The sequence below is a fragment of the Rhipicephalus microplus genome, chromosome 5 (genome assembly GCF_043290135.1).
Source record: "Rhipicephalus microplus isolate Deutch F79 chromosome 5, USDA_Rmic, whole genome shotgun sequence".
Lineage (NCBI taxonomy): Eukaryota > Metazoa > Arthropoda > Arachnida > Ixodida > Ixodidae > Rhipicephalus > Rhipicephalus microplus.
In genome coordinates, this window is record NC_134704.1 from 183,965,313 (window position 1) to 183,981,080 (window position 15,768).

The 15,768-nt window shown below is 45.0% G+C and overlaps 1 protein-coding gene across 3 annotated transcripts in view; it reads left to right on the forward strand.

Annotated features, from left to right (window-relative positions):
* LOC119174068 (cyclin-dependent kinase 8) overlaps positions 1–15,434 on the forward strand; it is a 209,301-nt gene extending 193,867 nt beyond the window's left edge. For all 3 annotated transcript variants that reach the window (XM_075896280.1, XM_037424854.2, XM_075896281.1), the window contains one exon: positions 15,283–15,434. In XM_075896280.1, coding sequence (XP_075752395.1) covers positions 15,283–15,393 — 111 coding nt within the window. In that variant the 3' untranslated portion in view covers positions 15,394–15,434. The remainder of the gene's footprint in view (positions 1–15,282) is intronic.
* Positions 15,435–15,768: the final 334 nt, after the last annotated feature.

Genomic DNA, 15,768 nt, shown 5'->3' on the forward strand with positions numbered 1-15,768 from the left:
TAGACTACCACATCGAGGCAATTAATACAATGGTGTAATGATGTAGTTATGAGGTGGCCCATTTTGACAATGCTGCCGATAGGGATGTGCCTCGACATAGTGCTGCTGTTTGTGCTCTTTCTTGAGTCATTGGAGAAGCTTTTATCTGTTTTTTTCTTTACTGCTGTGCGAGGTGACTGCGTTCAAACTCTTTACGGCTACCTTCTGTCGTTGTAGGATACATCGACGCTGCTAGATGCACGTTTATTCTTGCGTATTCGTTTCATCGGTCACACCTTGTGGTTTACCGAAACCCGCAGCCGCATCGGGCAGTACTTGCAAATGAAAGCATCCAGACGACCGGTGACGGCCACAATTTCGGCGCGCTCGCATTTTAATCATCGAGAACGATACAGGACAAGCGTCGTCTCAGGATAGGATGACAGCCACATAGTGCACACCACCTCTGTGTGAGTATGTACTGCATCGTAGAGAGCTCGAGTATCTTTCTATGTTTGCATAGCAACAGCGCACATTCATGGGAAAAAAGCGACGGGCGAAAGTGACGTGCCTTCTTTGAAGGAGCCGATTCGATCACATGAATAAGTCAGTGTGTGCGATTTCAGGCGAAGTATGCACGAAGTCGAAGCTACATGTATTGCACTCATATGTATTGTGGTTTTAGGGATTTACTGAAACATACTGTCCAACTAAACGCCCCTTAAGGTTGGAACACATTCTATGTTAGCCTGCACCTGCCCATATGTCGTTGGGCAGGTGTTTGGTGTGTAGCGACACCACGGACCCGAGGACCCACGGATCTTTATACAGCGACATGTGAAATACGCAAAACGGGTTGATTTGGGAACGGAACATTATGTGTAACAAATTATTAGTTGGAGCTACGGTATTAATGCAAAGGAACAGAAACTCCGCTGAAGGTGGTTGTTCAGTGCGTTAATAAAATAAATAATTCGCACGCATACAACGGAATCTGCTCGCCCAGCGCAGTATCAATCAGAAATCATTGGGAAAGGTCTTCATTTCTTGTTGGACGTAACAGAAAGTTGATAGTTATATTTCCAATGAATGATCACGATTATCATTTAGAAACAAGTAACAATACTTGAAACAATACTTAGAGAAGAAAATAAAAAAAGAGCGCGATTCACACCGAAGTCAGACGCCAACGACACTGCGTCACAAAATACACATGATAGGGCTGTCCAACGCCTGGGCTGTCTAACAACTGCTGCTGACAGCGACATATGATTTTCTTGCAGCATTACCTTGAAAACAAAAAAGGGGAAAGAAGTAGAACGTCCGAAAACGGGAATTCGAACAGATGATCTGCGTCTCGACTGCTATCCCAACTGTGCGTCAAGCCACTACGCCACCAAAACAGCTAGACAGTGGCATCTACAAAGCACTACAAATGTACGGTAATGGGCCCCCCTCGCCGTAGTCATTGCTTTACGATGCGGGGGCGTCGCTATTATGGCGGGTCCCGTCACTGTTACGATTTCACTTCAGTGGCGGGCCCCCTCACTTTAACGATAGTACTGAGTTGACGGGTCCTGTCACTATAGTCACTACCATTCTCCTCCGAGCAACCCTGTGCTCCTGCAGCTTACACCTCAGCATATCAGCACAGCGTGCGGGTAATGCGGGGAAGGAAACACTTCTACCCGCCATGACTAAAGCCATTTACACTGTGCTTGCCTCTGGGCGATACTAAAGTTGAGCCGTTTTTTGCGCCCACCATCCATTATCACGTTTGATTATGCTGTATTTGTGGGCATCCTTTGCACGAAATGGAAGGGTGACGAGCCCGAGAACGCAATACCGACTAAATTTTTATTTCTCGCCGAACGTTATTCGCAGTCAATGTAGCCGTACACTGGAGGTTGTGGCGAAGCGGCATGACGAACGATTCAGCTGTCTTTGCCAGGCTGATTTTAATAAAGCTGTGAGCTAAGTAGTTCAGAGTGACTCAGCTGTGAATGAAAACTCAGTTGAGTTCAGATTCTGACAGCTTTGAGCTTTCTGACAGCTTTGCGCTTTGGTGCGCGCAAAAATCTAGCCTCTTCGGCGAACCGCATCAGATTTATTTGGAGTTAGAAAACCTGTCTAGCAGGCACAAGGTTGAAAAAGTCCCGCAGGTGTGTCTGCACAAACAGGTGTTTGGTGTGTAGCGACACCACGGACCCGAGCTAACGGGGGGGGGGGGGGGTCGACTCTTTCCCACGCCGAGCCGTGTTAGGAGAAAAGGGGATCCTGGGGGTTAAGCTGACGCTGAGTGATTAGACATTTAAGGCCCCCCGGCACAGGCGACGCACCCTTTTGGCCCCGGCTTCCTGTAGACGGCACCCCTGGGCTGACCCGCCCAGGTGATATCGGCAGTCTCCTTTTCCTTTTTCTCTCCCCCTACACCTTCATCATCTCTCTATTTTTATCTGTCCTGTCTACTTCTCTCTTCTATTTACTTCTGATTCTTCCTGGCGGCAAGGGTTAACCTCATGTGTTCACCCCACCTTGGGATACGTCACATCAGGTTATAGTGGCGGTGTACAGCTGGCGTATGCAAGCCATTTTTTCGTGTCTTGCAGCGTCCCCTCGTGGGGCTCAGTGGTAGGTGGCTGCCACCGTTACAGAACACAATTCATATTTTATGACAAAAAACTTTCAACTCTCCATTGATCGCTCCCTGAAAAGGGCGCACACCAAAGCAACCTTTCAACCTTTTCAACTCAACAAGGACAACTTCCCACACTACCATGTTATTCTTAGTGACACACCTACAAAGCCAGTCAGAAAATACTCCCCATTCCTAGTTTCAAGGTGCCTGATAAACATACTTGGAACAGGTTACAAAGCTACGAAAACAGCTTGTGGAGATCTCCTTATTGAAATCCGGGACAAAGAACAATATGATAGACTATCCAACTTAAAGACATTTGGTGATGTCCCCATCACTGTATCGGCACACCGTTCAATGAACACTGTCCGAGGAGTTGTATCGGAGGATGATCTAGCTTGTCCTGACAGATGCAGAACTTCTTGACGGCTAGAAAAATGAGAATGTAGTCAATGTCAAGAGAATTAACATGAAGGTAGATGGCAAAGATACCTCAACTGAACACATCATCATTATGTTTGGCTCCAGCGTTCTTCCAGAGACGTTTGTAACTGGTTACACAAAGCTACGTGTTCGCCCATACATTCCTGACCCTCGCTGTTGCTTCCAATGTCAGAAATATGCCCAAGGCTCGCAAAGCTGTCGTGATCGGCAAACCTGTGCCCAATGTGGAGTTTCTGGCCACAAGTCTGAAACCTGGGAACAACCAGCGCATTGTGTGAACTGTGACGTAAATCGTGCTGCCTACTTAAGGTCCTACTTTTTCGGGAAAAAGAAAAAGAGATTGTCACATCAAAGGTGAGGGAGAATGTCTTGTTTAATGAAGCAAGGAGAAGGGTCTCGCCATTCCATGGCCCAACATATGCTGATACGGCACAACAAGGGCTGGAGTGGCGAGGGACACACCAGCCCTCGCCACTCCCTTGGGCTGGGCATACCGAGCCGGCGGTTGTGGCACCTGCCCCCCAAGGCGGCTACTTCGCCTACACTCCTGAACAGAGACCAGAGACTCTAGGGTCCTCAGGTCTCAATGCCTTGCCTCACCAGGCGAGGCCCAGAATTCAAACAACCAGCTCGCACGTGCGGCCATCCAGTGCCTTTGAGGAGGGAATGAATACGTTGATACCCTTGGTGCCGAAGAAGCAGCGTGGCTCCTTAGAGCGCGTCAAGAAAACAAAAGAGCAGATGACGGGGCCTGGTGACGACCCTGTTTTTTGTATTCAAACTTCCCGCCTAAACAGCGACTCGCTCTTCGTACTCACAGCACTACTTTACTTTCACCATGAACACTCAAATTATACAATGGAATGTCAGGGGCTTTCTCTGGAACCTTGACGATGTCCAAGAACTTTTACACGAACACTCACCAAAAGTGCTGTGTGTACAAGAAACTCACTTAAATCCAAAACACACCAACTTTCTGCGTAAATACTGAATTTTCCGAAAAGACCGTGATGGTGCCGTGACATCATCCGGAGGTGTTGCCATTATAGTCAATCAAGGAACCGCATGCACACACTTCAACTCCGATCATCTGTTGAGGCAGTGGCTGTTCGAGCTGTGCTTTTCAACAAACAGATCACAATTTGTACTCTTTAGGTACCTCCGAGCTATCACCTACAATAACATGACTTCCAGTCCTTAATAGACGAACTTCCGAAGCCTTATGTCCTCCTTGGAGACTTGAATGCGCATAGCGACTATGGGGTGACTCTCATTGCGACGCGGGAGGTCAACTGGTTGAACAGTTTCTTTTCTTGTTGAGTGCATGTCTTCTGAATGGAAAGGAACCAATCTATTATAATCTCGCTAATAATACTTACTCCTCCGTAGACCTAAGCATAGTATCTCCGTCCCTTGTGCCTTTACTTTAGTGGGAAGTTATCAGTAAATCTTACGAAAGTGACCACTTTCCTGTACTTTTGAGCACACTTACAGCAACTGAATGTCCACCACGGGTTCCTAAATGACTCATAAACAGGGCTGACTGAGAACAGTTTTATGCCATTGCTCATTTAGGTTAGAATGATATATGTATTTTGAACATTGATGCTGCTCTCAACTACTCCACAGCGTTTTTGATTGATGCTGCAACAAAATGCATCCCACAAACGAATGGACACCCTGAAAAACAACGTGTGCCGTGGTAGGACTCTGAAGGCCGAAATGCGCGCAAACAGCAAAACAAAGCATGGAGTTGCTTTGGAACTCACCAACAGCCTAAAATCTTCGCAGCTTTAAGAAAACTAAGTCTCAAGGCAGGAGAACGCGTCGGCAGGCCAGAAGAGGAAGCTGGCAGAAGTTTTTATCAAAAATCAATTCATATGCACAGGAGGCTAAAGTCTGGAACATGGTTGGTAGGGTAGCAGGAAGACGAGTACACTCACTCCCACTCATAAACACACAGGGTGACATCTTGGAAGATCAGGCGAACTTCTTCGGTGCACACTTTGAACGGGTGTTCAGCTCGTCACACTATGCTGATGCTTTCTAAAAATATAGAACGAGAATAGCAAAGCAGAAACTCGAACACAAATGTACTGGATACGAGGCATATAACCAAGCTTTCGGCTTAGCTGAACTGCAAACATCACTAAACTTCTGCAGTAATTCCGCCACAGGTTCTGACCGAGTAGTGTATGAAATGTAAAAGAAACCTACAATTTGAAACACAAAAAATCTTACTTTGCTTGTACAATGCTATCTGGTTCTCTGGCGCTATCCCTACTTCCTGGAAAGATACTACTGTTATTCCCAGTTTGAAACAGGGCAAGGACCCTTCTTCAGTTTCAAGTTATAGGCCTATTGCACTTACTAGCTGCCTGTGTAAACTTTTTGAAAAAATGATCAACTGCCGACTTGTACATTTCCTTGAAACAAACAATTTGCTGGATCGATTCTAGTGTGGGTTTCGAGAGGGTAGATCCATCACCAACCACGTTTTTCATATCACCTTGTGCACAAATCACCTTGTGCACAGTTCAAAGACGCTTTCGTCCACAAGCAATACTTCCTTTCTGTGTTCCTCGATATCGAAAAGGCATGTGATACAACATGGCGCTTTCAAATATTGAGAGACCTGTCCCACTTTGGCGTGTGTGGCAGAATGTTTACCAAAATTGGAACTTACTTATCAAACCGGCATTCTGTGTATGAGTGGGCAGCGTTCTTTCTTAAACATTTGTCCAAAAAATAGGCATGCCACAAGGTGGTGTACTTGGTTGCACTCTCTTTATTATCAAAATGAATTCTTTGCGCTTGTTCATTCTTTGCAATATGTTTTATTGTACATGTGTCAACGACGTCCAGCTTGGTTTTAAGTCTTGTAATCTGACCATGTGTGAGCAGCAGTTTCAGCTTGATTTGAACAAATTCTCCAATTTTGCTGAAGAAAATGAGCTCTGACATGCACAGAAAAGCACGTGTGTCTTGTTCTCTAGGAAGAGAGGCATTCATTCCGAACACGATATTCAACTGAATGGGCAACATCTTTTCGTTATTACCGAGCACAAATTCTTAGGCCTAATCTTGGACACCAAGCTAACCTTCATACCACTCTTCAAGTATTTAAAAAACAAGTGTATAAAAGCTATGAACGTTCTAAAAGTGTTGTCACACATTACGTGGGGAAGGGACAAAAAGTGTCAAATGAATTTGTATAAAAGCCTCATAAGTACCCACCTAGACTATAGGACAATAGCATGTCAGTCTGCGACACCTACTGCCCTTAAAATGCTTGATCCTGTTCATCATCTAAGCATCTGCCTCTTTACGGGTACTTTTCGCACTAGCCCCGTGGAAAGCCTGTACGTGTAATCGAACAAATGGTCGCTCCACCTACAGAGATGTTACATGTCTTTTAAATACTATCTTACAGTGAACGGAGACAAGGAACACCCATTGCATTCGACAATCAATGACACGTCAAGTACTGCTGTGTGTGAGAAACGACCTTCTATGAGACAGCCCTACCCACTACGTGTGAGGGGCCTAGCGAAGGAAACTGGTGTGTCACTTGAACACAGTTTGATGGCTCCCGCAGTACACCCACCACCGTGAGGCAATAGATAGCGAGGTGTCTTTCTTAGAGGTTACGAAGCACGCGCCAATTCACATATTCAGACATACTTTCTAGAACTACAACATAAATACACATGCCCTGAGTTCTTTACGGATGCCTCAAAGTCCAAAACTTCTGTCTTGTACGCAGCCGTCGGCCCATCCTTTTTCGAAGCCGGCGTTCTGCACTCTGATACAAGCATTTTCACCGGCGAAGCTTATGCAATAGTTGCGGCTGTTAAACACATTCAACAAATAAAACTACAGAAGGAAATAATATATACAGATTCTTTAAGCGTAGTAAAAGCTCTGAAAACTCTTAAAAAACACGAACACCCCGTTCTTGTTTCGCTTTACTCACTTTTATGCACTCTACTCATCTAAACAGCATGTTGTAGTCTGCTGAGTGCCAGGACACAGCAAAATATGCTCAAACCTCGTTATAACGAAATGGGATATAACGAAATAATGGATATAACGAAGGGAATGAAATTCCCCTTGAAAGCTTCATTGAGAACCATGAATTTTAAACCTTGTTGTAACGAAGTAAAATTGACTGGTAAATGGATATAATAAACTAAATTAGTCTATCAAATAGTTTATCATAAAAACCTGACCGTAGTGTGTTAAGTATATCGTTTTCTGCAGAGTTTGAGCTCGTATGGCACGGCGAAACTCCCGCACCGACCTTACAGCCACGCAACGCGCGGCCAAGGGAGCCATCCTTTTCACACAGCCAGCGGAGAGAATTGAGGGCGCGCTCAGCGGCTCACATGACCGAGAAGCGGCGCCGCAGTGCAAAGTGATTTCCCTCTCCGTGCCTTAAGGACAACGGCAACGACTGCGTCTCCGCTGCTACCTGCTGCACCGATAAAGGAGGACTCTCCGCGACAGCTTTATTTTATTTTTTTTCCTCTCTCTCCACGCATGGCCTTGAAGGGAGAAGTGTCTCTGCGTGCAGAGACGAAGAAGGGAGAAGCATGCTACAGGCACGTCGCAGATCAGCATTTGAGAGAGAGCAAACAATCCGCCACAGTCTTTTCTTTCCTTTTCTTCTTTTCCTTCTTTGCGTGCAGCATTGAGAGATGCCGCTGCGGGGTTGGGCGTGGCGCTGAGAGCTTATTCGGAGCGCGGTTTGTTCGAATTACTCGTCGTGAGTGCTTGCGCATTCGAACTACAGGGCGTTTTTGCCCACTAGAATACACATAGCATTGACGGGACCTCAGAGTGAGTTCGAATTAACCAAAAGTTCGGATTAAGCGTGTTCGAATTGATGAGGTTCGACTGTGCTTATTTTTCGTCGCCCATGTGGTCGCGTAGTGGTATATCGGGCCGCGAGGCAGTTGTCTGCTTTGCATGCTTATAGGTGTGCACCCATCTGAGCATACATTGCCATGAACTGTTGTAATCGATATGACGAAATTATGGATATAACAAAATAATTGTGGCTCCTTTTCAACTTCGTTATAACGAGGTTTGAGTGTACAAGGCAACGTTCTGGTGGACCAGCTAGCTGGATCTGCCAACAAAACCGCTACCAATACCTCAACATCCATTCCTGCACTCGACTTGAAACCTTTTTTAAAACTAAGCTCAGGAGTTATTGGCAGAGTACATGGGACACACACACAGGTGATAAACTGCAAGTCATCAAGCCGCAACTTGGTTATTGGCCGCCAGTATAAAAGTCACGCCACACAGAAGAAATACTTGCAAGGCTAAAAACAGGACATACATACTCTGCACATTCATTTCTTTTGTCTGGTGGTGATGCACCTTTGTGTAATAGATGTGGAGACGCACTCTCCGTACTTCACATTTTAATCCAGTGTAAACAATTAGACACGCTGAGAAAACAACACTTTCCATTACCCTACCGACAACAGATTTCACTTCATCCTGCAATGTTTGTCGGTAGGAAACCACTTTTCAGGAACACTTTTCTCTTACAAGGCTGTATTCTCTTTCACCAGTGTTTTTAGATACGCGATATAGGATATAAAAATGTTAGCTGCCAGCCTTACTATTTGTTGATATCGCGTTCATTGCTTCGGCATTTTGGTGAAATAGTTTTTTATAACATGATGGCAGCGTTCGAAAAAGAAATAAAAGACAGCAGTAACAGCACTCAGAAGGGGTGGTGTCTGTTTCCCGGAACAGCCCGGCAAAGACAGGTGCACATCACTGCTGATCGGGCGTATGTGCGTATTCTCGTTCATTTGGCCGCTTTAACTCGCGCTCATCGACGCGGCGGTTCGCGCTCGCGCGTTCATGTAACAAACGAAAAAAATGTGGCTGATCCCCCTGTTTAGGAATCAGTACAACATGAAAGTGAAACGGGTCTTTACAGAGGTAGGTGAGCGTTTATTGTGCATCGTGTCAGCAACAGCAACATATTCCAAAGTCACAGTAGGAACGACAAGCCACTCGAAACTTGCATGGCACACCTCAAGCAAAAAGCACGCACGATTTTAACATACACAGGACGAGGCAAAACCAACAATCGTCACTATTCTTCCTGCGTCGTATGTCAGTAGGGCGCTCCTTTTGTAAACACGGCCGTGGCAGCATGCGAAGTTACCTTCGTTCTCTGCCGAATGATGAGTCTGATAAGCAAGTATGCAGGAGAGACCGCGCTCCGTGGGGGCGGCACTTCGTCGTAGCGGCGACCTTGAAAGCATGTCGAACGAGACCGTCTCGCCATCTCACCACTGATAACGAAAACGCACTAAAGTTTCAAAGCTCTGAGGACAGCCAAACGGTGCACGGTGTATATAAATGGCTTGCCATTAACACTCCACATAAAGTACGCTTTGTACTGTAGTGGTTAGCGCCACACGCTAAGAATCAAGAAGTTGCTGGTTCGATGCCAAAGCAACAGATGTTTGCCTTCTAATTTTTTTCTTTCCAATCTCTTAGCATATATGTTTCAACGGAGCCGTGGTGTACCCCGGCATAAAACACTTTCGCTTTTAAAAAAAGACATGGACAACTGTACATATCTAAAGAAGCAACAGTTGCACCACAAGGATATCGCAATGGGCAAAGTTCTGTTTGGTGTCACATAAGCAGTGATCCTTCCCTGCGCCAGCTGCGCCAAATCAAATTTACTGCATCATCCTGATAATATCAAGAAAAATTGTGCCAAGCTCTGCCAAAGTTTGATTTGGGAGCGTCTATCACCGATAATAGCCACGCTGGCTGGTCAAAACATGTGCATGTTGTTCTCCGGGCTACCAAAGTCACAATCACATGCCTAGAAGTATTCCACCAAATTAACCGTGGTCGCAAGTGCGTCCTAACTAATCCACGATGATAAGTTTGGTGCCGACGCAACTTATGTTGTGCAAGTTCACTTAACGCTGAAACACGCTCTCCGCAGAGGCTCGCTACGTCAAGTCCAATCAGTGCTTGAAACTGTGGCGGTGATTTGTCGGGGACTTCTTGATATCGCAGTTTAATCTCGTGCGCTTCGCCTCCACGGAAGAACACCTGCACGGTGGAAACGCGTTGACGCTTTTCCTCTCATATACTTCATTCATGGATCTTCATTCAAAAGTTCATTTTTGTAATTCTTTCCACCAGTGCATCTGCATTTGTAATCGCTGTTGCGGTAAAAGCTCGTAAAACACCCTGTCACTTTGAACTCAAGATTGCTAAGGTCCGTATTCAAAAATTTCCCATGCTTTTTCTAATGTCATCTCATTATTAAAAGCATGCTTTCTGGTTAGAGCCGCCGGAATTCAGTTAATACACACAACTTTCAATAGGGAGGCCATAGCTAATGGCTCTCAGGTCGGAAGGCCCACGGTGATGTGGCTACGCTGTTACACGTCCGCTTCTCGCTTTCCAAGGTGAATAGCTAATGGTTAAAAAAATTAAACATCAGGTCGTCACACTCATTGCTTCATTTTTTTGGGTGGGTGGGCGGGGGAGGGGGCAGAAACTGCGTCACTTGAAGGGCGCATTCACGAGCGTGCTATCGCGAGGCCTAATGAAACATGCTCGTAAAATTTCTGTGCTACTATAACCTCAGCTTCACTGTAGTGCAAAAACCGCTTCGGCAATCGGGGTGATCATTGTTCCTTTAGCCAGTGTTCATCGTAGTTATGCGACGTCGTATACAAAATATTGAAAAACTCCCTCAGATCTCAATCATTACTTCGCCATTTCGATGAAACAGCACCAACACTCCAGCATACTGACGTTAGCGGTCACGGAATTGGAGGTATTCTACTGCAGCGCGATGAATCAATATACTTCAATATACTATTTGTTAGTTTGACTTAGGCTCTTAGCAATGAATGCTATACCAACAGTCTGCTTGCATTGAGAATACAGGATAGAAAAGTATAATAGCCGTCTTTAATGCCTTCCTATTGCCAGCGATCACACCCAAAGTTCATAACAATGCCTCCCCCCCTCCTGGTTTCCTAGTTCTTACCTACTTTTTTAAGATGGGTGGCGCGTTCCTCTCTGCTTTAGTAATAATCGATGGCAAGCCTGGCACATGGGGGGATGCTATCGCACTGTACTCCATGGTAAGTCGACTCTTTTATTGGGATAGCAATTATATGGACAATCTCTGCTGTATTTTTTGTCGTCGTCATTCGCCATATATGTATACGTATCTATATATATGAAACTTAAGAAAGAAAAAAACTATGGACCATCTCCCCGAAAAGATGCGAAGTAGCAGCGGTGCGCACGGTGTTGACCTGGTTGAAACAGGCGTCGACCCAGGTGCTGGAAGAACGGTTTGGAAGGAAACTCGGTGTAGCGTTCGTTCAAGTAAACGTTTGTTTGAAACTCAAAGACATGGGAGGTTGGACACGTTGAACACGCTCGTGCACCTCTTCCTTGGCTTGCATCTTATCAGTCTTACCCTCTGTCTGTATTCTCGAATGCGATCGGTGTTCTTGACTCGCACCTTGTCGCTGTTTTTCTGCTGACGCTTGCGTTCGGCTTCCCTGGATTGCACCTCGTCGGTGCTGACATTGCCATTCGCGAACGCGATCGGCTTTGACAACCCTTGCAACGCCGGCGACAGCCTGGAAATGTTTGCGCACACTAGCGGGAAGCATGCCGCGACGACGTCTCGCCTGTCGGCGCAATCCCGCGACTAGCAGCAGTGCGCTGTCGGTGCTGCTTGCCGCCAGAAGTTGTCGGCCCTGCGAGATTCTTGAGGCGTGCGCAGCGCATGCACCCGCCGGCTCGTGGCTTCTCGCCGACGCCGACAGATAGAGGTGGCGCGAGTGAGATGATGCGCACGTGAGAATTGGGTTCGAGCGTTGCGAGCGGTTGAGAGGGTGAAGGGAAAGAGAGCTGACAGCCGGCGAGCGCACGGCAGGCGAGGAAGAGAGACGTCACCACGCACTGCTAGAAGGGTGTGAGCTACTTGGCACCGCTCTAACACCTAGGGCGAGGGGAGCGGTGTGCTGACAGAGGGACAGCATTACACTCGCTAGTGTAAAAGCTGCTTCGCATCTAAAAGCCGCCACGATGCCGGTTTCGTGCGTCATTTGTGAGCGAGAAACGCTGGGCGTGTTTCGATCTGCTTGCCATTCTTCGCGTGACCTTTCGATTTGTTGCTATCGCATTCATTGCTTCGCCTTTGCGGCAAAGCTGTGACATTTTTCTCGAAGTATTGCCTGTATCACTTTATTTCTGTTTCGCTCTTGTTTTCTGTCTCTTTTGTGTTTCAATAATTTGTTTATTACTATTTCTTTGATGTTGTGCCTTCACTTTATTTCTCATTCTTCACATGCTATCCTTCTCCTATCACCACACTTCCTATTCCTGGCCCATGCCACACTGCAATTTTATATGGTACCCTTCTAGCCTGCCTGAATAGCTCAGCGGTTAACATCCTCTCCTTCAGATCGGGGTGGCTACGTTCGCATTCTGCCATTAATCTTGTTTCTTTCTGTGTATTTTCCTCTTCACTACTTCTTTCCTGCTTCGGAGTTACTGTATCCTATGCAGGACATATTTCGATACGTATTCTGCGAGCTAGGCAGACGATGAAGAAGACGAAGAGAGCGGGTGCTGGTTTATAGTGATGATGATAATTTTGGTTTGCTCGTGACCGGCATAAACAGCTCCGCTTTTCAAAGAGAGGTATATTGGCAAAAGTTCTCTGTAATCATTCCAAGATTTATTACTACCTTTGGGATCATCTTTATAATTCATATGAGGGCTGCTAATAACTAACAGTGGCATTAGTACGAACACTAAATGTTAGGAGGTTAAATACCTGCTTAAAATTTTTATCAGCTAACTCTGGTTTGAGCTGCGGAAAAGGTACAAAAGGAAAGACAGACAAGAATGTCGCTATGTTAGTTATCAACCAACTAGCCCCGGTGTGAATACCCTTCTGTTGTTGTTGTTTATCAGCTGTAAGGCGGTAAATTTAGATTTGAGTATTTGTTGAATCTTTACCGAGAAATCACACCAATCACTGTCATAGTCATTTTTACCCGTAAATGGCGAGTTGACGTGTAATAATATTCATTTCTTGTTTCTACAATGGCATGGAATAGCTTTGGTCCGGACGTTTTGTGTGGTGGCGATAGCTTGGTTTCTTTTGAACGAAATCTACTGTTCTAGTTATTTTTTCATGAGTTAAATATAGTCAGGGGTGTGCGAATAGTGAATTTTAGAACCGAATCAAATACCAAAATTAATCGAATGATATTCAAATAGTTTTCCAATCGTAAAGCTATATTTTTGAAAACAGCCCTACATTTCCAGATGACCCTATTTGAAACAAATATTCACCAACTTTAACACAGGAATATTCCGATTGGTTTTCGCCGACGAAAATGCCGCATGTATGTAAAACGAGGTAAGTTTTAATACAGCAGCGACCAGAACCTTCAAGACATCCGGTAACTGCATAAATTACTTCACTATTCAAGCTCATAACTCGTCATCACCTCTTCAACAAAACTGAGGCACAGAAATATTTTATTTCTTGTCTAATCCTCCATAACGAGATTAATTTTGATGATTGATCAACTTAGGAGACACAGAAATTTTAAGCTTGACTGTCATGCATCTTGGTAAATCAATAAATAAAGCAACAAAAATGATGCCTCCCTGCTTTGACATTTAGTTCTTGTGGGTTCTTCCTGTAGGTGCCGATTATTGGAAAAACTTTTGAAAGATGTATGTGCTACACGTCTCATTACCGAATCGAATGGAATGCTATTGAATTCGCTATGTAAAATTTTCATGTTAGTATTTCAAGTTTGTTTATTTGTCCTCTTGTATATCACAGTCTCGTATTTCGCTATATGGTATGTGCGAATTCCACCCTCTAACAGCCCATGCAGGCTTGCATTATTCCAAATAAATAAAATGTAAATAAGTGTAACCAAATGTTGACTACCTGTGCATAATTCTGTTCACCTCAGTTTGCGGTTTACTGCCGCATTTTTACTGTGCATATGCACAGTAATATAATATAGAAAGATGTGCGCTACTCGGGCAGAGCAGTGATGTGGGCTAGTTGGTTTGGTTCACTTGCATTCATATTCGTAGCACAAAAAAGAACCAGCCAAAGACACAAAAGGAACACATGTACAGGGTGGGCGCTAGATACAGGACGGGTGCTAGCGCTGAACCTGTATGTGTGTTCCTTCCATGTCTTCGTCTGGTACTGTTTTGCGATACTGAATATAAATGCAAGTACTACTTGGGGTTTCGAGAAATATGCCATTGTCAACTTCCTACTGAGCGATATTGAAATGATATTGATTAATGAAGTTTGTTCTTGCTGGTTACATCCTTTTTCTTGTTAATGATCTGCTTGTCGTTGTCAGCCTAGTATATATGAGACGTGTTTGAAAAGAATTTGAACTTGCACTGTAACATCTCTGCTGTCCTTTAGAGCTAGCTGATTGTACGAAATTCCAAGCACTGATTTCGTCTTGATAGTCTTTACCATTGTATCTTCAATTTAAAAAAAAGACTCACTGGAATACACTTTTCTGGATGGTGCGGGTGTCCTTGCCCTGAATCTCCTCCGTGCTTTCAAAATGGCCTTCTTTCAAGTTTATTTGGGAACAGGAAATGTAGTCCTTTATGTAGAATGGAGTGGATGGTGCACAACGAGAGTTAACAGTTGTAAAGAAGGAGTGACGTGTGAGCCGTCTCGTCACGATTCAAGGCTGGTTTTCTCTCTATTCAGGTCCCTTACTGCACACAGCATCATATCTCTAAGGCTGTAGAGTTTTACTTTTCGAATTAAGAAAGCTCGACTCCCAATAGTGGTTCCAACTAGTATCTCGCAAAGTGCTGCACATTTTAAAGCCATAAGTGTTTATGGCTTGAATGTTCTTCCCACTTTCAGTGCCACTGTCACCGTTCCTTCATTTGAAGCATGTGAATTTGTGGTTGGCTAATTTAGCCGAGCAATCTATGCATAACGTTTGATGTGTGCGTTGTAGCCTAATTTTCAAGAGTGAATGTCGATAGCAGAGAAGAGGTTTAAGCATTTCGTAGACAAGTGCAAAGCAGAGAATACTTACCAGGATTCGCTGCGAGTCCCGTTATTGAAATGTTGCTGCCCTCATGACGAGTGTGTTTCATCTCTTTTACAGAGTAGCCTAAGCTCCGGTGTGCCTCCCACACAACCACCAGTGTTGGCGTTCACCTCTACCAGCGGTACCACCCAGCCGTCTGGCCCGCCTACTTTCTCCCAGCGCTTCTGAATGATCTCTCGGCGGACGGAATTAAATGCCTACAAAACGACTGCCTCATTGCCATGATCTGTTTGAGTACAAGCAGTGTTGTAAGCATTGCCTCATCAAGGAGCTTTTGAAATACATGTCCGAATACTTCAGCCTCCGTCTATCTACCAAAATCCCACAGCTGTCCTGCTTCTCCACTTGAAAATAAATGAAATGGCTATGGAGAAAGTAGTCAGGCATAGAGATAGAATCTTTACAATTCCCTACTCTGCATGCATAGTAGAAATATTTAAGCAAGTACAGTGGAAAAAAAATTAGTATTACCATGTATTGCCTCAGAAACTTATTGTTTTTTTGACGCCGCCGTGCTGTTCATACAATTCCCTACTCTGCATG